Here is a 21,531-nt window from a genome sequence, read left to right as displayed (position 1 = left end):
CGCGGGGCCGCCCGGCTCGGCCGCCCCGGTGAGTGCGCGGGGGGCGCGGGGGGGTCCGTCCGTCCGTCCGTCCGTCCGTCCCTCGGGGGTCCCGGTGCGCGGGGAGGTCCCCACTGCGTCGCCGGATCGTCGCGAGTGCCAAGTCCTCGCGTCCGCGGGTGCCCGCGCCTCCTGGCATCGCCCGTCCCCGCCGCTCGCCCCGCGGGTGCCAGGCGGCACCGCCAGACACGGCGGGCACAAAGACGTCGCTGTGCGGAGGGGACGGAGCCCGGAGGCAGCGGGGACACAGGTGGGGAGCGGGGACCGAGGAAGGGAGCGCGGAGAGAGCTGGGGACGGGGATGGAGAAGGGGTGCAGGGACTGGAGAAGGGGTGCAGGGATGGAAAAGGGGAGCAGGAGGTGGAGAAGGGGTGCAGGGACTGGAGAAGGGGTGCAGGGAATGGAGAAGGGGTGCAGGAGGTGGAGAAGGGGAGCAGGAGGTGGAGAAGGGGTGCAGGGATGGAAAAGGGGAGCAGGAGGTGGAGAAGGGGTGCAGGACACGAAGGGGAGGTGCTGGGATGGAGAAAGGGAGCATTAGGGAGAGGTGGGGTGCAGTGTCTAAAGAAGGGGTGCAGGGTCCACAGGAGAGGTTCAGGGCTGTTGGGGGTCTGGGGTGGGTGCCCAGCTGCGTGTGGGGGTCCCCGGGCTGCCCAGGGATGCTGAGCGGGGCTGGCCATGGGGAGGGGGTTTGGGGTTTGGGGTTTCCTCCCGGCTCTGGAAGCCCAGCCCAGGAAATTCTTCCGGGCAGCCTCTCAAGCCCCTCTTTGTGCTCTTGGGATTTTTAACATTCCCGGCGGCTGCGGCCGGGGTGCCCGGTCCCAGATGGGGTGCCCGGTGTCAGATGGGGTGCCCGGTCCCAGATGGGGTGCCCGGTCCCAGATGGGGTGCCCGGTCCTGGATGGGGTGCCCGGTCCCAGATGGGGTGCCCGGTGTCAGATGGGGTGCCCGGTGTCAGATGGGGTGCCCGGTCCCAGATGGGGCGCCTGGTCCCAAATGAGGTGCCCGGTCCCAGATGGGGTGCCCGCTGTCAGATGGGGTGCCCGGTCCCAGATGGGGTGCCCGGTCCCAAATGAGGTGCCCGGTGCCGGCCGGGGTGCCCGGTCCCAGTTGGGGTGCCCGGTCCCAGATGGGGAGCCCGGTCCCAGATGCGGTGCCCGGTCCTGGATGGGGTGCCCGGTCCCAGATGGGGTGCCCGGTGTCAGATGGGGTGCCCGGTCCCAGATGGGGTGCCCGGTCCTGGATGGGGTGCCCAGCTCCCCCAGGCTGTGCCGGGATGGGTGGGATGGGCTCTGGGGTGGATTTAGGGGATGCTGCTGCCCATTCCCACCCATCCCATGGGAGCCAAGGGCTGCGCCGCTCACCGGGGTGCCACGGGGACCCTGTGCCACCCCCAGGGGGCCCTCAGCGTCCTTCACCAGTGTGGATTTGCTGCGGCACGAAGGACTGGCGCTGCCGGTCCTCGCTGGGCGCTGCCGTGGTGCAGCAGGACCCGTCCCTCGCTGCCACATCCTCCCCTCCAAACCCCGCTCAGCTCTGCCAGGCCACAGCGCCGGCCTTGCTGCCAAGGCTTCACCAATTTCCTGCCTTGCTGCGGCTCCTGGGAACGACCTTGGCCGTCCCAGCTGCACCGCCGGGTGCCTGGGACCCCCCGGGCCCGGGGAGGAAGCCGCCAGCCCTGGGGACAGGAGGAAGCGGCGGTGGCTGCTGTCACCCTGCGAGGACCTGGGTGCCCTCCCCGGAAGGAAAGCACCCTCGGGGTGCGGCGGGGACAGGGAGGCCCTCGCTGTGTGGGCTGTGGGTAGGAGGAGCGGGGGGTCCCCTCTGCCTGGTCCCCTCAGCACCCGGCAGCGCCGACACCCCGCTGCTGCCCGCCCAGAGCCGCCGCTGCCATGTCGGTGACAGCGACAGAGACAGTGACAGCGACAGTGACACTGCCCGGCCCGGCCCCGTGGGGCTTCCGCATCTCCGGGGGCAGAGATTTCGGGAAGCCCATCGCCGTCTCCAAGGTAGGAGCCCCCCGTGACCCCCGGCCCGGGGAGAGCCGAGGGGGCTGGGGGCTGCCCCGGGGAGCGGATCCTGTTTGGGGGACCCTGTTTGGGGGATCCTGTTTGGGGGATCCTGTTTGGGGGATCCCGTTTGCCATCCTTGGGGGATCTTGTCTGGGGGATCCTGTTTGGGGGATCCCATTTGCCATCCTTAGGGGATCCTGTTTGGGGGATCCTCTTTGGGGGACCCTGTTTGGGGGACTCTGTTCACCATCCTTGGGGGATCCTGTTTGGGGGATCCTCTTTGCTGCTCTTTGGGGATCCTGTTTGGTGTCCTTGGGGGATCCTGTTTGGGAGACCCTGTTCACCATCCTTGGGAGATCCTTTTTGGGGGATCCTGTTTGCCATCCTTAGGGGATCCTGTTTGGGGGATCCCGTTTGGGGGATCTTGTTTGGGGGACCCTGTTCACCATCCTTGGGGGATCCTGTTTGGGGGATCCTCTTTGCTGCTCTTTGGGGATCCTGTTTGGTGTCCTTGGGGGATCCTGTTTGGGGGATCCTGTTTGGGGGATCTTGTTTGGGGGACCCTGTTCACCATCCTTGGGGGATCCTGTTTGGGGGATCCTGTTTGCCATCCTTGGGGGATCCTGTTTGGGGGATCCTGTTTGGGGGATCCCGTTTGGGGGATCCCGTTTGCCATCCTTGGGGGATCCTGTTTGGGGGATCCTGTTTGGGGGATCCCGTTTGGGGGATCCCGTTTGGGGGATCCCGTTTGCCATCCTTGGGGGATCCTGCTCCTTGGAAATGACCCTGGCGGCTCCCGCGGCCCCTGGACCGGGCCGTGCCAAACTCCCAGCTGTTGTCCCCAAGGCCGGGGTCCCCTCCTGGCAGAGGGGCTGGCGCTGTTCTGGCATGCCCTGACCATTCCAGAGGGTGGGAACATCCCATCGCAGCAGGGCGGGCTTTGGGGGATGCTGCGCTGCCCCGGTGTGTCACTGTCCCTTGTCCCCTTGGCGGAGGTGACGGAGCACGGGAAGGCGGCCGCGGGTGACCTCCGCCCGGGGGATGTCATTGTCGCCATCAACGGGGAGAGCACGGCGGAGATGCTGAACGTGGAGGCGCAGAACAAGATCAAGCGGAGCGCGGGGCAGCTGCGGCTGGAGGTGCAGAGGTGGGTGCTGGGTGCTGGGTGCTGGGTGCTGGGGCAGCCCCGGGTGCCAGCGGTGTCTGGGGGTCCCCAACCACGCGTGTGTCACTTGTTCCCCCCCCTCGGTGACTCTTGGGGCGGTGCCATCCCCACGGGAGGCTCTCCCAGCTCTCTAATTAATGAGTCGGGTGCTAACGAGGCCGGGCAGCGCTGGCAGTGGTTACCTGGGGCCAACTGGGGATGGAGCTGCTGCCTCTGCGGCTCCGGGGCTGCAGGAAGGGTCACACCGTGCTGTGCTCAGCGTTTTGGGGCTCCTGGGGCAGATCCCAAACGCTGCTGCTCTCCCAGGGCCCCGGTGCCATCTCCCAGCGTCACCAACGGGGACACCTCGCTGGAGGGGTTGGCCACGCGTTTCCAGGTGAGCCCCGGGAGCCCCTGCATGCTCCAACCCCACAGCCAGGGCTGGTGGCAGCTGCTGGTGCCACCCTCCCCTCCCCAGGACACGCTGCAGGTGCCGAGTGAGAGCCAAAGGGCCCCGAGGAGCCTCGACCCCAGCCTGGCATCCCTCGGTGCCAGGTACGGCTGCACGGGGCTGTGTGAGGGGCTGGCGGTGAGGAGGGGGCTGGGGAGGGGCAGGGACCCCCCTGATGGCTCCGTTCTGTCCCCCAGCTCACAGCCCTTGGAGCAGGAGTTCAGCTGTCCCGGCCTGAGCCAGGTGAGCTTGAGCTGGGGGGGCTGCAGGGGCCAGGCAGAGCTGCTGTGTGTGCTCCAAAACCCTTTGAACCCGGAAACCATCCCTCTGTGAACCCCCATTTTCAGCCCCAAACCTCCTTGCTTCGAACCACCAAACCTTGCCCCTTTGCACTGCTAAACCTTCCCCCCCTGAACCCCTAAACCACCTCATTTTGAGCCCCCAAACCACCCTCCTTTGAGCCCCAAACCAATCCCACTCTGAGCCCCAAACCCACCCCTTCTCTGAACCCCCATTTCAAGCCCCAAACCTCCTTGCTTTGAACCCCCAAACCTTGAACCTTTGTGATGCTAAACCTTCCCCCCTTGAGCCCCCAAATCCCCTCATTTTGAGCCCCTAAACCACTTTCTTTTGAGCCCCAAAACAGCCGCACTCTGAGCCCCAAAACCACTCCCTGTGCCTCCCCCCGGCCCCGTCCCTGCTGTCCCCTCTGTCCCCTCTGTCCCCTCTGTCCCTGCTGTCCCCTCTGTCCCTGCTGCCCCCGCTGTCCCGGTGTCCCCTCTGTCCCTGCTGTCCCCTCTGTCCCCTCTGTCCCTGCTGTCCCCGCTGTCCCCTCTGTCCCTGCTGTCCCTGCTGTCCCCTCTGTCCCTGCTGTCCCTGCTGTCCCTGCTGTCCCCGCTGTCCCGGTGTCCCCGTCTGCCGTGGCTGTCGCAGGTGTCCCCTCCCCGCCGCGCTGGCAGCGCCCCCGGCCCCGCGGGCACCGCCGCACCTGCCCGGGGATGTTTTGCTCCTCTTGGCAGCGGCGCCAGCCCGGGGAGGCCAAACCAGTTTGGGAGGGCCCAGCCCCGGTGCCGCCAGCCCGGGGCTCTGGGGTGTTGGCCGGGCAGGGACCCGCGGCCGTGGGACACCCCGGGATGGGGATGGAGACGCCCCGAGTGGCTCCTCCAGCCCCGAGCTCAGTGCCAGGGTGCCCTCGGCCGCCCCATCCTCCCTGCGGGCAGCCGCTGGCTCCGGCCTTGGCGTCTCCCTCCTTTCCTCCCTCCCCGCTTTCTCTTTTTCTTGTTTTTCAAGCCCAAATTGGGAAGCAGCGCGGTCCTTCCCAGCTGCCTTTGGCCGCAGCCCCGGCCGCCCCTTGGCTGCTCCGGCCGCCGCTCCCTCCTTCCTCCCGTTCCAGCGCCTTGTTTGCTTCGCTGCCGGCTCCGAGGGCTCCCTCCCTGCCCTACAGGGTCCCTCCCTGCCCCACAGGGTTGGGGACACGAGGGTGCCGTGCCCGGAGCCCCCACCCAATCCCCTGTACCCCAGGGATGGCGGCCCTTGGGTCCATCCCACTCTTCCTCATCTCCTCGCCTTGGATGAGGCCAAGGCCCGGCTCCCCCCGTGCCTCATTTTAGCTCATTTTAGCTCATTTTAGCTCATTTGAGCTCATTCTAGCTCATTTGAGCTCATTTGAGCTCATTTTAGCTCATTTGAGCTCATCCCACAAAGCCTCGGTGCTCCCCTCTCCCCATCCGCGGGTCCAGCCAGGGGCTCCCCCTGTGCCCTGTGCCCATCCTGGGGGGTTCGTTCCCATCTGCGGGGCAGCTGCTGGCGGGAACATCGGGAACAACGTCGGGAACAACATCGGGAACAACATCGGGAACAACATCGGCTTCCACTTAGCCGGGGAGGGCTCCGCTTCCCGGCCCCGCTAAGCAGGAGCAGATGAGGGGAGGGGACGGGCTCAGGCTCCGAGTTATGGGCTGGGGGCGCTGCCCTGGCCCCTCTGGGGGTCCCACCGCTTCCATTTTGGGTGGCAAGGAGAAGCAGCAGCCCCACGGAGCATCCCTGTGGAGATCTGGGTTCGGGGGAAGCCCTTGGGGCTGTCTGGGTGTTCTTGGGGTGCCTGGGGAGACAGCGAAGCTCTGTGACCCCCCCAGGACATCCCTCCCTTCTCCCCCACCAGGAGCGAGCCCTGAGCCGCCAGAGCAGCTCCCAGGGGCCCGTCCTGCCCCCCCCTCCCCGGCCACCCTCACCAGAGCCCGGAGCCCCCCAAAACCCCTGGGCAGCCCCCCGGGAGAGGCGCCTCTCCTCGCCCTCCGCCGGCGCCTGCCTCAGGTACGGAGCGGGCTGGGGGCTCTGCATGCGGACCCCGCCGCAGGGGAGACCCCAGCCCGCGTCCCCACGCGGGTTTGTCACCCGTGGGTGCTCAGGGAGCCCGTGGAAAGGGTTAACTCACCTGCAGGCAGGTGGGGCCGAGGGAGGGCCGGGCAGGCCGGGGCAGCTCCCGGGGTGGAGGGAGCAGGTGGCGGGCGGGATCTGGGGTGGATCCCGGAATTCGGGCGCTGGGAACCCCCCCAAAATCTCCCCAGCCAAGGCTCGGAGCCGGCCATGAGGCGCTTGGAGGAGGACTCGGAGGTTTACAAGATGCTGCAGGAGAACCGGGAGCTGCGGGCGGCCCCGCGGCAATCCAGCACCTTCCGCCTGCTGCAGGAGGCGCTGGAGGATGAGGAAGGAGGTGAGGGGGGCACGGGGGGCTGGGGCGCGGCTGGCACGGCGGTGGCACGGCTCTGATGGCCTCGTGTGCCCCCAGCAGGTCCCGCAGCCCCCTTCCCCAGCCGCCTCTCGGCCGGGGCCCGCAGGCCCGTGGCCGGGGTGCAGAAGCTGCACGTCTGTGAGAAATGCGGGAGCAGCATCGCGTGAGTGGGGCTGGGGGCTCGGGGGGTCCCGGGGGTGGGGCTGTCCCTGCCAGCCCCCCTGGCAAAGCCAAAATGGGGCTGCGCTCAGGCAGGGCAGGAGCTGTCCCTGACATTGCCCCCGGCAGGGATAAAATAATCCGGGGTGTGGCTGGGGCGGGATGCACCCCGGCTGTCACCGCCGGAGGGGTGAAAATGGGGCGGGTTGTGGGGTGGGAATGGGGCTGGGGGCCCAGGGCAGGATCCATCCCTGCCATTGCTCCTTTAGGGTGAAAATGGGGCGGGTTGTGGGGTGGAAATGGGGCTGGGGGCTCAGGGCAGGATCCATCCTTGCTGTTGCTCCTTCAGGGTGAAAATGGGGCGGGTTGTGGGGTGGGAATGGGGCTGGGGACCCAGGGCAGGATCCATCCTTGACATTGTTACTTTAAGGTGAAAATGGGGGTTTGAGTGGGGTCAGGGCAGGATCCATCCCTGCCATTGCTCCTTTAGTGTGAAAATGGGGCTGTCCTGGGGTGTGAATTGGGGTCAGGGCAAGATCCATCCCTTCTGTCACTGCTGGAGGGGTTAAAATGGGGCCGATTGTGGGGTGGCAATGAGCCCCAGCAGGATCCATCCTTGCCATTGTTCCTTTAGGGTGAAAATGGGGGTGTGAGTGGTCCCAGTGTAGGATCCATCCCTGCCATTGCTCCTTTAGTGTGAAAATGGGACTGTCCTGGGGTGTGATGGGGTCAGGGCAGGATCCATCCCAGCCATTGCTCCTTCAGGCCGAAAATGGGAGCGGTCCCGGGGTGTGAGTGGGGTCCCGGGGCAGGATCCATCCCTGCATTGCTCCTTCAGGGTGAAAATGGGGCCGTCCTGGGGTGTGAGTGGTCCCAGAGCAGGATCCATCCCTGCTGTCACTGCTGGAGGGGTTAAAATGGGGCCGATTGTGGGATGGGAATGGGGCTGGAGGCCCAGGGTAGGATCCGTCCCTGCCATTGCTCCTTTAGTGTGAAAATGGGGTCGGACCTGGGGTGTGAGTGGGGTCCCAGGGTAGGATCCATCCCTTCTGTCACTGCTGGAGGGGTTAAAATGGGGCCGATTGTGGGGTGGCAATGAGCCCCAGCAGGATCCATCCCTGCCATTGCTCCTTCAGGGTGAAAATGGGGCTGTCCTGGGGTGTGAGTGGGGTCCCAGGGCAGGATCCATCCTTGCTGTTTCTGCTGGAGGGGTTAAAATGGGGCGGGTTGTGGGGTGGGAATGGGGCTGGGGGCCCAGGGCAGGATCCATCCCTGCCATTGCTCCTTCAGGGTGAAAATGGGGACGGTCCTGGGGTGTGAACTGGGGTCAGGGCAAGATCCATCCCTTCTGTCACTGCTGGAGGGGTTAAAATGGGGCCGATTGTGGGGTGGGAATGAGCCCCAGCAGGATCCATCCTTGCCATTGTTCCTTTAGGGTGAAAATGGGGGTGTGAGTGGTCCCAGGGTAGGATCCATCCCTGGCCATTGCTCCTTCAGGGTGAAAATGGGACTGCCCTCGGGTGTGAGTGGGGTCAGGGCAGGATCCATCCCAGCTATTGCTCCTTCAGGCTGAAAATGGGGTCGGTCCTGGGCTGTGAGTGGGGTCAGGGTGGTCCCAGGGCAGGATCCATCCTTGTCATTGTTCCTTCAGGGTGAAAATGGGGCTGTCCCGGGCTGTGAGTGGGGTCAGGGTAGGATCCATCCTTGTCATTGTTCCTTTAGGGTGAAAATGGGAGCGGTCCCGGGCTGTGAGTGGGGTCAGGATCCATCTTCGCCATTGCTCCCTCAGGGTGCCAATGGGACTGCCCTGGGCTGTGAGTGGGGCCAGGGCAGGATCCATCCCCGCCAGCGCTCCCGGGCCGCGATGGGGCTGACCCCGGCTGGGAGGGGACCCTGGGGACACCGAGGGTGGCTCTGCTGACCGCGTTGTCCCCACCCTGCAGGACACAGGCGGTGCGGATCCAGGACGGCCGCTACCGCCACCCCTCCTGCTACACCTGCGCCGACTGCGGCCTCAGCCTGAAGATGCGCGGCCACTTCTGGGTGGGGGACGAGCTGTTCTGCGAGAAACACGCGCGGCTGCGCTACCAGGGACCCCCGGGGGCGCCCGTGTCGCCCTCGGTGTCCCCCCGCTCCTGAGCACCGCGCGTGGGGTCACCCCGGTGTCCCCAGGGCTGTCCCACCCCGGGCTGGGGGATGGATGGGATTTGGGGGACGCGATGCCACCTTCACCCCTTGGGGGGTGTGTGCGGTGAGCTGGGCGAGTTCCCAGCCTGGGGACATCGGGAGGGGTCGCTTGGGCACTTGGGGACGGCGAGGGGCTGGCACCGCTTGTGCACTGACTGCGAAGGGTTCTCAGAGGAATTAAACCGGATTCTCTTTAAATATATAATATATATTTGCTCCACTGCCGTGTCTGCTCCGTGCCGGGACCCCAGGGCAGGGGGAAGGGGGTTCGACCCCAAACTTGGGGTGCACACAGGGACCCCTCAGCCCCAAACCCGGGGTGCAGACAGGGACCCCCCCAGACCCCTCAGCTCCAAACCCGGGGTGCAGACAGGGATCCCCCAGACTCAAACCCGGGGTGCACACAGGGACCCCCCAGACCCCTCAGCTCCAAACTCGGGGTGCAGACAGGGATCCCCAGATCCTTCAGCCCCAGACTTGAGGTGCACACAGGGATCCCCCAAACCCCTCAGCCCCAAACTTGGGGTGCACACAGGGACCCCTCAGCCCCAAACCCGGGGTGCACACAGGGATCCCTCAGCCGCAAACCCGGGTGCAGACAGGGACCTCTTCAAACCCCTCAGCCCCAAACCCGGGGTGCACACAGGGATCCCCCAAACCCCCCAGCCCCAAACCCGGGTGCACACAGGGATCCCCCAGACCCCTCAGCTCCAAACTCGGGGTGCAGACAGGGACCCCCCAAACCCCCCAGCCTGAAACTCGAGGTGCAGACAGGAACTCCCCAAACCCCTCAGCTTCAAACTCGGGGTGCACACAGGGATCCCCAGATCCTTCAGCCCCAGACTTGGGGTGCACACAGGGATCCCCCAAACCCCCCAGCCCCAAACTCGGGGTGCACACAGGGATCCCCCAAACCCCTCAGCGCTGCTGCCTGTACCCCGAATGCGGGTCCGGGTGCTCCGGTGCCGCTCCCTGTGCTGCTCCCGGAAGGTCAGGGCTGCCCTCAGGGCTGGCTGCCCCTCCCTGCGGCCCTGGGAGGTGTCCGGGTTTATTGGGGGCTGTTGGCCGAGGCCTTTGTCCTGCTCCAGGTGCTCTTATCGCCGCTCCCCGCCCTCCGTGCCCGCCTGCACGGAGATGGCTTTGCTGTTATCAGGGCTTTGCTGTTATCTGAGATTCGCTGTTATCGGGGCTCTGCTGTTATCTGAGATTCGCTGTTATCAGCGGCCTAGGAGAGACCTGTCCCTTCCCCTGTCCCTCTGCAGCAGGGACAGCCAGGACCGCCCGTCCCCTCCTGCCTGGGCTCTCACGGGATCTGCTTGGGGTGTGCCACAGCCCCCCGTGCACCCCGGGCTCCGTCATGGAGCTCTCACCATCGCATTCCCAATTAATCAATCATCCCGTCATCGAATTCCCAATTAATCAATCATCCCGTCATCGAATTCCCAATTAATCTTTCAGCCATCGAATCCTCAATTAATCATTCAACCATCGAATCCTCAATTAATCATCCCACCATCGAATTCCCAATTAATCACCCCAGAGCAGCTGGGGCTGCCCCTGGACCCCTGGAAGTGTCCAAGGTGCCCCATGGCAGGGGTGGCACTGAAAGGGCTTTAAGGTCCCCACGCAACCATTCCATGGCTCTATGACACCCAGGGAGAGAGGATGATGATGATTATGATGATGATGATGATGATGATGATGGTCCTGCCCTCCTCCCGCCCTCTCCACGCAGGAAAAAGGGGAATAAACGCTCGGAGCCCTACAGGGATCACACAATTGAGGCTGGGGGCGAAGGGGCTGCGCGGGCAGGGGGCGGCCCCGCACCCCCGCCCCGCCCCGGGGCTGAGCCGCCCCCCGGCCCGGCCCTGCCCCATAAAGCAGCGGAGGAGCAGCCCCGGTGCTCCGTGCCCCGTTCCCGGCGCTTTCCCGGTGCCCCCGGCCCGTTCCCGGAGCCTTCCCGGTGCTCCGTGCCCCGTTCCCGGCGCTTTCCCGGTGCCCCCGGCCCGTTCCCGGTGCTCCGTGCCCCGTTCCCGGTGCTCCCGGCCCGTTCCCGGCGCTTTCCCGGCGCCCCCGGCCCGTTCCCGGTGCTCCGTGCCCCGTTCCCGGTGCTCCGTGCCCCGTTCCCGGTGCTCCCGGCCCGTTCCCGGTGTTTTCCCGGTGCTCCGTGCCCCGTTCCCGGTGCTCCCGGCCCGTTCCTATTCCCGGTCCATCCCGAGGATGCTGCGCCGCCGCGGAGCCTTCGCGGTGCAGCCGCTCCGTGCTGAGCCCGGTGAGTCGGAGCCCCCCACGTGTCTGGCTGGGCTGGGCTGGGGGGGTCCCTCGGGGTCTCCAGACCACGAGGATCACGCTGGATGCTGGACGGGATCTTCAGGGGTCTCCGCTTTGCGGTGTCGGTGCTGGAGAATGAACCTGGGCTCCGCGGAACCCCAGTTTGTGTTGTCTGTGCTTGGGAAGGACCTGGGGGTTCCCCGGACCCCCCAATTTGTGCTAAAGGGGGTCCCTGGAGCTCTGGTTTTCTGCTGGGAGGGGCTCAGTCTACCGGCTGCGCTGGGAATTCAGGTTTGCCCTTCTCATGTTTGGGCTGATGTCCCCAAACGCGGCGTGGGGGATCCCCAAAACCCGGGGGCCACCTCCGTGTGTGCCGCAGCTCTGGCTGTGCCGGGACACAGCAGCGACATCTGGGAGGTACCAGGGGCTGAGCTGGAGCTGCCAGAGCGGGGGGGCACCCCAGGAGGAGTCGATGGGACCCCCACCCCCGTGGGGCTGCGGTGCCGACCCCCGTGGGGCTGCGGTGCCACGACCCCCGTGGGGCTGCGGTGCCGACCCCCGTGGGGCTGCGGTGCCGACCCCCGTGGGGCTGCGGTGCCACGACCCCCGTGGGGCTGCGGTGCCGACCCCCGTGGGGCTGCGGTGCCGACCCCCGTGGGGCTGCGGTGCCGACCCCCGTGGGGCTGCGGTGCCGACCCCCGTGGGGCTGCGGTGCCACCCCCGCGGCGGTGCCCCTCGGCACGTGGGGTCCTGGAGCCCGTGGAATTGCAGCGTGTGGGATCCGGGCTGCTGGCAGAGGCCAGGGAGCTGCGCTGGAGGGGCTGCCCCCCCCCCGGAATTCCTGGGATTCAATCGTGCTGGGGCGGACGGGCCGCTCCGGGCACGGCTGGGATTCAATCCCACCGAGCGCGGATTGTCCCGGGGCTCCCCGGCTCCCCTCGGCCTCCCCAGCCCCCGAGGGATGCGCGGTGAGTGCTGAGGCCGCAGCAGGGGCAGGAATTTGGGAGCACCGCGACCCCCGAGCGGTGAATTCAGCCCACGCCGAGCCCCGAGTGAGTGGTGTGGAATCCGGTGGGATGCAGGCGGCGCTGGCTCCCTGCCCTGCCGGCGCCCGAACCCTCTCTCCTCCCCACTCCTTAACCACCGGCCCAGCCAGTATCGCCCATCCCAAGCCCTGCGAGGAACCAGTTGGGAACCGGTCCTGTAATGAGGCGCTCGGGGTGCAGGGCCCGCCTGGGGTGGCTTTAGAAGGGAGCGCCGGGACGCGGGCCCGGCTCCGGCTCTCGGCCATGTGGGGCGGCTCCGGTGCCGGCTGGAAGAGGAGGTTCAGCCGCTGTGAGTGCGGGAGAGGCGGGGGGCGACCCCCCGAGAGGGATTTGGGGGGTGGGCAGCCTGCAGGAGGTGCCCAAGCTCCGCTGTGCCCTCCCCGAGCCCGCGGGGAAGGGAGCGAGGAGAGCCGAGATTGCCGTGGGTGCAGCGAAATCCCACCAGGAGCTGCGGGGCGCTGGGGGCACATCCCGCATGGCGATGCCACCCATGCCATGGGGACAAGCTGGTGGCCCTGGAGCCATCCCAGACCCGGGATGCCATGGCTGTGCCGTGTCCTGGGTCGCTGGCACCGAGCTGGAGCGGGATCGAGGCAGAACCCGGCTCAAAATCCCGGTCAGGGCCGTGGGTGCCCCCCAGCAGCTCAGCTTGGGAGGAGGAAGAGGATGGTGGAGGCCAGGGCTGTGTTTTTGGGGGGCAGAGACAACACACTGGGGTTGCAGGAGTGCATGGACGGCTGGGCAGGGGGAGAGCAGCCTTGGGCACGGCTGGAGCTGCTCTGGCACCCAGTTTTCTGCCCAGGGACCCCCCCAGCTGAGCGCCCCGATCCTCCCTTGCCCCGCAGATGGTCCCTGGGAGTCGGCCGAGAGCTGCATCGTGCGCAGCTCCGCCAGCGTCTACCGCCGGCTGCAGGAGAGCCCGCGGCAGCCCCGGCGGGGAATGAGCACTCGCGGAACCCCCAGCAGCCCCCCGGCCGCAGGGAGACCCCCCAAGTCCGAGTCCGCGGATTCCGGCGTGGAGACGGCCAGCAACGAGCACTCACCCCGCAGCCCGCTGGGCTCCGAGAGCCGCTTCTCCCTGGATGGTTTCTCGTCGGAGCAGCCCCCCAAAGAGGAGCAGCCCCCCGGAGATGAGGAGCAGCCCCCCAAGAGCCGCCCGGGCAGCCGGAGGCTGCTGCAGGCAGCGCAGCGGAGCCGGAGGCAGCGCTGCCCGCGACAGCTCGGCCGGCGCAGCGCCAGCGCCGCCGACCTGGCCGAGCCCCCCCGGGACCCCGAGGGGTCTCCTCGGGACCCCCGGGCCGTGCCCGAGCTGCCGGGGCAGGGGCTGCGCTACCTGGAGCACGTGTGCCAGATGCTGGAGCGCCTGGCGAGGCTGCAGCAGGACAACCGCGCCCTGCGGCAGCAGGCGGCCGGAGCCCGCACCGCCTCACTGGTGAGGGCCCGGGCAGGGGGATGGCGGGGAGGGGGCGTGGGGGTCCCGGCTCACACCCAGCTCACAGCCTGCCCGTGCTCTGCTCGCCCCCAGCCCGGCCGGCAGCAGCCCAGGAGGGATTTGGGCACCTGGAGGGGTGAAGGGTTCCGGCAGCGCTCCTGCTCCGACAGCCAGGCACCAGGTGAGAGGGGTGGGATGGCGGGGCCTGGGGCCAGGTGAGCGGGGTGGGCTCGGGAATGGCAGCACCGGTGCCAGGTGAATGGGCTGGGATGGCAGAACCTGGCATCGGGTGAGCGGGGTGGGCTCGGGAGTGATGGGATCTGGGGCCAGGTGAGCGGGGTGGGCTCGGGAATGGCGGGGTCTGGGGCCAGGTGAGCATTGGGGATGCAGGAATGGCAGCTCCGGTGCCAGGTGAATGGGCTGGGATGGCAGAACCTGGCATCAGGTGAGCGGGGGGGGCTCGGGAGTGACGGGACCTGGGGTCAGGTGAGGGTGGTGCGATGGTGGGACCTGGGGTCAGGTGAGGGGGGTGAGCTCGGGAATGATGGGATCAGGGGCCAGGAGAGAGGGGTGAGCTCGGGAATGGCGGGATCTGGGGTCAGGTGAGAGGGGTGGGATGGTGGGACCTGGGGTCAGGTGAGGGTGGTGAGCTCGGGAATGGCAGGATCTGGGGTCAGGTGAGAGGGGTGGGCTCGGGAATGATGGGATCTGGGGCCAGGTGAGCATTGGGGATGCAGGAATGGCGGCACCTGGCACCAGGTGAATGGGCTGGGATGGCGGGACCTGGAGCCAGGTGGGCACTGGGGGATGCAGGAATGGCAGCTCCAGTGCCACAGGTGAATGGGCTGGGATGGCAGAACCTGGCATCAGGTGAGCGGGGTGGGCTCGGGAGTGACGGGACCTGGGGTCAGGTGAGGGGGGGTGGGCCCGGGAATGGCGGGATCTGGGGCCAGGTGAGAGGGGTGGGATGGTGGGACCTGGGGTCAGGTGAGCGGGGTGGGCTCGGGAATGGAGGGACCTGGGGCCAGGTGAGCACAGAGGATGAGGAAATGGCGGCACCAGTGCCAGGTGAATGGGGTGTGATGGTGGGACCTGGGGTCAGGTGAGCGGAGTGGGCTCGGGAATGATGGGATCTGGGGCCAGGTGAGCTTTGGGGAATGAGGGAATGGCAGCACCCGTGCCAGGTGAATGGGCTGGCATGGCGAGACCTGGCATCAAGTGAGCGGGGTGGACTCGGGAATGGTGGGACCTGGTGCCGGGTGAGCACTGGGGCATGAGGGAGTGGCAGGACCGGTGCCAGGTGAGCGGGGTGGGCTCAGGAATGGCAGCGCCAGTGCCAGGTGAGCGGGCTGGGATGGCAGCACCTGGCACCAGGTGAGGGGGGCAGCACATGGCATGGCAGCACGATGCCCCCCCCGGCCCCCGAGCCTGACCAGCTCCGTTCCCCCTGGCAGCAGCCGAGCCCGGGCCGTGCCGGCGGCTCTGGGGACACTCGGTCAGCTCCCCCAGCCTGCTGGAGCCCGCCGAGGGCGGCGCCAACGGCCTGGCACCGGAGCAGGTACGGCCGGGGGGGGTCCCTGGGGTGTCCCCACTGATCCCCCCTGTCCCGCAGGATGGGCACTCGCACTGGGGCCGGGTGAAGGAGCCTTGGGGGGATCAGGGGGGTCCCCACTGACCCCCCCCTGTCCCCCCACTGATCCCCCCCGTGTCCCGCAGGACGGCCGCTCGCTCTGGGGCCGGGTGAAGGAGCCTTGGGGGGATCAGGAGGGTCCTTGGGGTGTCCCCACTGATCCCCCCCTTTCCCCCACTGATCCCCCCCTGTCCCGCAGGACGGGCACTTGCACTGGGGCCGGGTGAAGGAGCCTTGGGGGGATCAGGAGGGTCCCTGGGGTGTCCCCACTGATCCCCCCCTGTCCCGCAGGACGGCCGCTCGCACTGGGGCCGGGTGAAGGAGTCTTGGGGGGGGTCCTTGGGGTGTCCCCACTGATCCCCCCCTGTCCCGCAGGACGGCCGCTCGCACTGGGGCCGGGTGAAGGTGCTGCTCACCCGCCTGACCCGCCGCTCGCTGCGCGGCAGCCGCTGCAGGTAGGACGGGGGTGGGTCCCGCTCAGCTCGCACCGCCACACCTGGATGGAGGAACTACGTCACACCTCACCCCATGACGTCACGCCAGCACGGGGCCGGTCCCCTACCCGGCGCACCCCTTCACGTTTTTTGCTTTTTCCCCTCAATAAAGTCTTTTCACCCACAAACAGGCGGCTCTGAGCGAGGTGCTTGCTGGCGCGCCGTGACGTCACACCCCTAAACCAGGCGTGACGTCACGCCAGGGCGCGTCACCGCCGCATCACTTCCGACGGCTTTTCCGCCCCTTTTGTCCCGCCGGGCCCGCACCCGGGGACGGCCCCAGCGGCTCCCGAGCCCCCTCCCCTGGGCATCCCCATGATCTCCCCTTCCCCTGGGCACCCCCATGATCTCCCCCTCCCCTGGGCACCCCCGAGCCCCCTCCCCTGGGCATCCCCCTGATCTCCCCCTCCCCTGGGCATCCCCACGATCTCCCCTTCCCCTGGGCACCCCCATGATCTCCCCCTCCCCTGGGCATCCCCGAGCCCCCTCCCCGCTCAGCCCCGCTCAGCCCCGCTCAGCCCCAGAGGGGTCCCGCTGCCCGGGGGGGGTGGGGATGAAGCTCGTCCGACCCCCGGAGCCCCCCGGGCCCCTCCGCGGGGTTTGGTGGGGAGGGGGCGCCGGGGGTCCCGGTATGATGGGATGATGCTGCCCGGGAGCATCGCGGCTTTCTCGCGAGGGGCTCCCCAGTCTGGGGGACAGAGGAGGATGAGGGTGAGGATGAGGAGGGCGCTCGATGCTGTTCTGGCGCTGCCGGAGCCCCTCCTGGCGTCGCCAGCTCTGCGCGGGACGCTGAGGAAGATGCTGCCTGTGCCGCGGGTGAGGAAGATGCGGCCCCGAGCCGCGGCCAGGCGCTCTCCCATCAGGTACCCCGTTCTCCCTCCCCTTTCCCCCCTCTCCTGCCGATTTCCTACCGTCACTTGGGGTTCTTCCTTCCCGGAACCGTGAGCGCTCCTCCCCGCCGTGCCCGGGGGCACAGGGGGTCCCTGGCAGTGCCCCCGGCTGGCTCACAGCCTGATGGGGGCAGCTGAAGGGGTTCCGGGAGCACAGCTGGGCATGGGGAGTGTTTGATCCTTGTCCCTCCCCTTCCAGCATCAAACCCTTCCCATGGAAGCCCCTCTGCTGTCCTGGGCCCCCCAGTGGGAGGAGCGATGGGGAGGGGCTCGGGGAGGTGGGGAAGGGCATGGCTGGGGTGTGGGGGGGTCTGGGCACCCCCTGCCCTGCTGCCCCGCTGCCACCTCCATCCTCCCCCTCACTGGGACACCGTGGCCGATCCCCTGGAAATGGCTGAGGGTGGTGCAGGGGATGCTGATTCTCCTTGCAGGGCCCAGGTGAGGAGGAGGAGGAGGAGGAAGGAGCTCTGAGCCTCTCTGCGCCACCCCAGAATCACCTGGCACGAGGAGAAGCTCCCGAGCATCCGACAAGGAAAATCCAGGTGTGGATCCAGATGTGTGCTGGCGTTGGCCGGCCTGGAGAGGGTTAATTCACCCTATGTGAGGAAATTCCTCGGGATTGGTGGTGGGCTGGCGCCTGCCAAACCCATCCTGAGGGCATTTGGGGAGGAAGGGGGGGGACAACCACTGAGCTAACCTGGAATTCCTGATGAGGAGGCAGATTTGTCCATCGGCAGGGAATGCTCCCCACGCTGGGATGGCCCCAGTGCCCCTCATCTTGGGGTGGTGCTTCCCTCCCCTCTGCTCCTGGACGTCTGAGTGCTGGTGAACTCACCCAGGGGTGCCTCGGCACGTTCCTCGTCGCAGAGTGAGTTTTCCCCTCCTGCCAGCTCTCCCCATTAACGCTGGCACCTTGTGGGCGGTGCAAAACCCGCTCATTATCCACTTTTTACTACAAAAGATGGAATTCTCCTCCCCGAGTGAATCCCTGGGAACGCCTGGCTTTGAGTTTCCATGGGTGACATCCCTCTCCTGAGCGCTGGGAGGGCAGGAGGCGCTGGTGGCAGGGACCAGAGCTGGGATTTGGGGTGCTCTGAGGCCAGGACAGGTGGGATGATGGGGATGAGGTGGCTCGGGAGGTCTGGCTGTGCCACACAGGGTGACATTAATGCAGACAAAGCCACCAGGTGGGCTTGAATCTGAGGAGGAATCAACGCCTCCAGGCCACAGAGGGATCTCTGCCCACCCTGAGGTCTGCAGGGCTCAGATCCCGTGTCCCCTGCTCGGGCTCACGGGCTCCGTGCGTGGCTGTTAAAATATCTATAAAAATATCTATATTCTGTATATTTAGCATCCCTGCTCTGGGTAACCGTGGCAACCGGGTTTATTTTGCTTAAACCTGGCCTGGCATGTGATGTGGTTGGGAAAGAACAGCCAAGGGGAGAGGGAGGGATGAAGTTCTCCATGCTGGGAGCTGGGGAGGAGCCTTGGCACGGGCTGATCTTGGGGGGGACCTCGCTGTGTCCCTGCACTGGGGACAGCCACCAGCATTCCCATGGTTCTGCTCCATCTGGGAAGGGAAGGTTTAGTTTTTAGGGGTTCCATCCCCATTTTCTGCATCCCAGGACACGCCAAGCCCTGTTCCCTGTCTCGTGCAGGTTGGCCAAGCCCAGGTGCTGGCAGGAAGACGTGATGGTTTTCCTGGCGTTTGGAGCCGTGTGCCCTCACCTGGAGCAGCAGGAGCCACCCCAAGGCAGAGAAGGGACTTTGTCATGTCCACCAGAACCTCTCCAGGGTGGGCTCCCCACCCCTGATCCCAAGCAGCACCTGCTCCCCCCCAGGACACAGCAGGCGGCTTCTCCTTATCCTAAAAGGCCCAAATCGTGCTGGAATTCTCCATTCCTGGTGATTTGAGGCCGTTTCCTTCCCGTGCCGATGTTCCATCCCAGTTCTCCCTTCCAGGGACACCCCGAGCCCCCCGCGAACCCCTGCAGTGGCGGCCGGGCGCCGGCAGAGGGCGACAGCGGCACGGCGGTGACAGCGACAGAGACAGAGGCGACACCGGCACGGCGGTGACAGCGACACTGGGACGGACACGGCGGTGACAGCGACACCGGCACGGACACGGCGGTGACAGCGACACGGGCATGGCACCGACACCGGCACGGGCACGGCGGTGACAGCGACACCGGCACGGCACCGACAGTGACACGGCCCAGGCGGTGACAGCGACACCGGCACGGCACCGACAGTGACACGGCCCAGGCGGTGACAGCGACACTGGCACCAGCACGGCTGCAGCGGTGGCACCGGCATGTCCCTGGCAGTGGCACCGGCACGGCCCCGGTGGTGACAGTGGCACCAACACAGCCCCGGTGGTGACAGTGACATGGCCCCGGCACCGACACAGGCACAGTCCTGGCGGTGCCAATGACTCGGCCCCAGTGGTGGCACCGGCAGTGAGGCAGCCCCAGTGGTGACAGTGACATGGCCCTGGCACCGACACAGGCACAGTCCTGGCGGTGCCAATGACACGGCCCCAGCGGTGGCACCGGCACAGCCCCGGTGGTGGCACTGACACAGCCCCGGCCATGCTGCCAAAAACTTTATTGGGGACACGCCACGGAGTCCCTGTGGCTCTTCCCTCACACCGAGGAGGGGCTGAAGCCCCCCCAGTTTTCCATAGGTTTGCTCCTGGCTGGGTTGTCTCCCTTGGGGATGTCCCTGCTCTGGGGTCCCCTGTCCCCAGCCTGCACCCCCAGCTCTGGGGGACAGGCTCTTTGGAGCATTCCTGGGAAAAGAGGGATGGATGCTCATCACCATGAGAAGCATCGCCCTCTCCCTGTACCTCGAAAAAAAGGGATTTGAGTGATTTTACCCTCCCCTGAGAGTCCCACTGGGCTACTAAGGCACAAAATGAGGGGAAGGAGTGGGGGGGGTCTCACCCTCTGGGTTCTGGGGGTGCCAAGGGAGGCTGGAACCTGGCAAAATCCAGCATCCCACGTCCCACTCCCCATCTTTAGTATCGCTCCCCTTCCTGCTCCTCCACACCCCAACCTTTAAGGCAAAACTCATTCGTGCACCGACAAAGACGACGCGGAGCTGTGGGGCAACGGGAGCAAGTCCATCCCTGGGAGGGGCAGCTGGGCTGAAAACGAGGGGCATCCCCATGCCCATCCCCTGCCCGTGCCCAGCCTGGCCTCAGTCATCAGCCACGATGGAGAGGGCGCGCAGCTCGCTGAGCTTGGCGTCGTTCTCGCGCTCGCGCTGCTCGTCGCTCAGCCCGGGCCGGTCGATCTGCGCCGTCAGGTCCCCAAAAATCTTGTGCATCTCCGTGTAGTAGACAACCTGTTGGATAAAAAAGGGGGGGATTAGGGGGGTCTCCTCCCCGTGGGTGCCCTCAGCCCCTCTGGGCGGCGTTGGTGTCTGAAATAGCTCCCGCCCACGCTGGCCGTGCCGCCCCCTCGGATTATTACAACTCAACACATTTTAATAACGCGCTGCCCTTCTCCGCTCGCTTCCCATCTGCGAGCCGCGCGTGCGGGGCTGCCACCGGCCCCGCCACCCTCCCGTGCCCGCCTTTGCCACCGGTGCCACCGGCACGAGCCGCCGGCCCGCGCTGCCCACGGCCAGGGCGCGCTGGGCCCGGCGAAGGGGGCACGCCCGGCAGAGCCGTGCCCCGCGCGAAACACGGCGAGGAGGAGGAGGAGGGAGGGCTGTGTTAATAACGTGCTAATTAGCACCGCCAATTATCTCCGGCAGCGAGCTGCGCTTGCCGGCGCGGGAGCCCGTGGGTCAGCGCACGCAGATGGCAGCGGGGTGGCTGCTCCAGCGGGGACAGGGGGGCTCCCAGCCCTGCCTGCGGGACCCCCGGCGCTGTGGGACCCCCTTGGTGCTGAGGGACTCCCAGCCCTGACTGTGGGAGCCTCAGCATTGGGGGTGCCCATCCCTGCCTGTGGGACCCCCAAGTGTGGGACCCTCGGTGCTGCAGGACCCCCAGCCGTACCTGTGGGGGACCCTCGGTGCTGCGGGACCCCCAGCCGTACCTGTGGGGGACCCTTGGGGCTGTGGGACCCCCAGCCGTACCTGTGGGGCACCCTTGGGGCTGTGGGACCCCCGCCAGGTGTCACAGGACCCGTGGCACTGTGGGATCCCCAGCTCTGCCTGTGGGAGCCTCAGCACTGGGGGTCCCAGCCCTGCCTGCGGGACCCCCGGCGCTGTGGGACCCCCTTGGTGCTGAGGGACTCCCAGCCCTGACTGTGGGAGCCTCAGCATTGGGGGTGCCCATCCCTGCCTGTGGGACCCCCAAGTGTGGGACCCTTGGTGCTGTGGGACCCCCAGCCGTACCTGTGGGGGACCCTTGGGGCTGTGGGACCCCCAGCCGTACCTGTGGGGGACCCTTGGGGCTGTGGGACCCCCAGCCGTACCTGTGGGGGACCCTTGGGGCTGTGGGACCCCCAGCAGGTGTCGCGGGACCCCCAGCTCTGCCTGTGGGAGCCTCAGCACTGGGGGTCCCAGCCCTGCCTGTGGGACCCCCGGGGCTGTGGGACCCCCCACCCAGTGTCGAGGGACCCCCGGGGCTGTGGGACCCCCCCCACCCAGTGTCGAGGGACCCCCGGGGCTGTGGGACCCCCTCGGTGCTGCCTGTTGGACCCCCAGCCCTGCCTGTGGGAGCCCCAGCATTGGGGGTGCCCATCCTTGACTGTGGGAGCCCCAAATGCTGCTTGGGGCACTCGTGGTGCTGTGGGAAGCCCAGAGCTGCCTGTGTGACCCCCCAGAACCACAGAACCTCTGGGTCCTTGCACTGTAGGACCCCCCGGGTGCCACAGGGCCCTCAGAGCCTCCCGTGGGACCCCTGGCACTGCAGGACCCCCGGGTCCTGTCCTGGGTATGCCCCCACGGCCCTCAGGGAGGGGTTGGGGTACACAGCCCCCCAGGGTGGGCAGTGCCAGCGCTGTCCCCGTTTCCCACAAGCAGCCCGGGTGCTGAGACATGCACGGTCTCCATGGAGACAGCTCCCCTAATCCTGCTCAGAACGATGCTGATTTT

General features: G+C 67.2%; 3 protein-coding genes and 1 long non-coding RNA gene across 5 annotated transcripts in view; 3 read left to right on the top strand and 1 right to left on the bottom strand.

Annotated features, from left to right (window-relative positions):
- Positions 1–1,245: 1,245 nt before the first annotated feature.
- Positions 1,246–8,939, top strand: PDLIM2 (PDZ and LIM domain 2). Of its 2 annotated transcripts, none has more exons than XM_063175267.1 (9): positions 1,246–2,044; positions 3,043–3,194; positions 3,519–3,588; positions 3,670–3,746; positions 3,840–3,885; positions 5,804–5,955; positions 6,210–6,355; positions 6,434–6,536; positions 8,476–8,939. In XM_063175267.1, the coding sequence occupies exons 1-9, from the start codon at positions 1,928–1,930 to the stop codon at positions 8,669–8,671; spliced, it is 1,059 nt and encodes a 352-aa protein (XP_063031337.1). In that variant the 5' UTR covers positions 1,246–1,927; the 3' UTR covers positions 8,672–8,939. The 2 variants fall into 2 exon arrangements, with proteins under 2 accessions (XP_063031337.1, XP_063031336.1); XM_063175266.1 differs by having other exon boundaries at positions 6,431–6,536.
- Positions 8,940–10,827: 1,888 nt separating this feature from the next.
- On the top strand, positions 10,828–15,764 carry C23H8orf58 (chromosome 23 C8orf58 homolog). The gene is made up of 4 exons (XM_063175336.1): positions 10,828–10,991; positions 12,882–13,649; positions 14,923–15,026; positions 15,474–15,764. The coding sequence occupies exons 1-4, from the start codon at positions 10,940–10,942 to the stop codon at positions 15,555–15,557; spliced, it is 1,008 nt and encodes a 335-aa protein (XP_063031406.1). The 5' UTR covers positions 10,828–10,939; the 3' UTR covers positions 15,558–15,764.
- LOC134428554 (uncharacterized) lies at positions 13,712–14,267 on the top strand. The gene is made up of 3 exons (XR_010030415.1): positions 13,712–13,954; positions 13,989–14,145; positions 14,187–14,267. It is a non-coding gene; the product is annotated as an uncharacterized LOC134428554 (long non-coding RNA).
- A 3,307-nt stretch (positions 15,765–19,071) lies between the features above and the next one.
- The window catches only part of BIN3 (bridging integrator 3), a 61,094-nt gene continuing 58,634 nt past the window's right edge, over positions 19,072–21,531 (bottom strand). The window contains exon 9 of the mRNA XM_063175334.1: positions 19,072–19,830. Coding sequence (XP_063031404.1) covers positions 19,684–19,830 — 147 coding nt within the window. The 3' untranslated portion in view covers positions 19,072–19,683. The remainder of the gene's footprint in view (positions 19,831–21,531) is intronic.

This window comes from Melospiza melodia, chromosome 23, assembly GCF_035770615.1.
Source record: "Melospiza melodia melodia isolate bMelMel2 chromosome 23, bMelMel2.pri, whole genome shotgun sequence".
NCBI classification, from domain to species: domain Eukaryota; kingdom Metazoa; phylum Chordata; class Aves; order Passeriformes; family Passerellidae; genus Melospiza; species Melospiza melodia.
Note: the sequence above shows the minus strand (reverse complement) of the source record. Positions and strands in the feature narration are given on the sequence as shown.

Excerpts from the sequence above, each read along its gene's own strand:
- PDLIM2 (XM_063175266.1), top strand. The coding sequence starts at position 1,928 with ATGTCGGTGACAGCGACAGAGACAGTGACAGCGACAGTGACACTGCCC. Across the intron at positions 5,956-6,209 it reads TCCGCCGGCGCCTGCCTCAG|CCAAGGCTCGGAGCCGGCCA; the intron begins GTACGGAGCGGG and ends AAATCTCCCCAG. Across the intron at positions 6,356-6,430 it reads GCTGGAGGATGAGGAAGGAG|CAGGTCCCGCAGCCCCCTTC; the intron begins GTGAGGGGGGCA and ends GTGTGCCCCCAG.
- C23H8orf58 (XM_063175336.1), top strand. The coding sequence starts at position 10,940 with ATGCTGCGCCGCCGCGGAGCCTTCGCGGTGCAGCCGCTCCGTGCTGAG. Across the intron at positions 10,992-12,881 it reads GCCGCTCCGTGCTGAGCCCG|ATGGTCCCTGGGAGTCGGCC; the intron begins GTGAGTCGGAGC and ends CTTGCCCCGCAG. Across the intron at positions 13,650-14,922 it reads CTCCGACAGCCAGGCACCAG|CAGCCGAGCCCGGGCCGTGC; the intron begins GTGAGAGGGGTG and ends TCCCCCTGGCAG.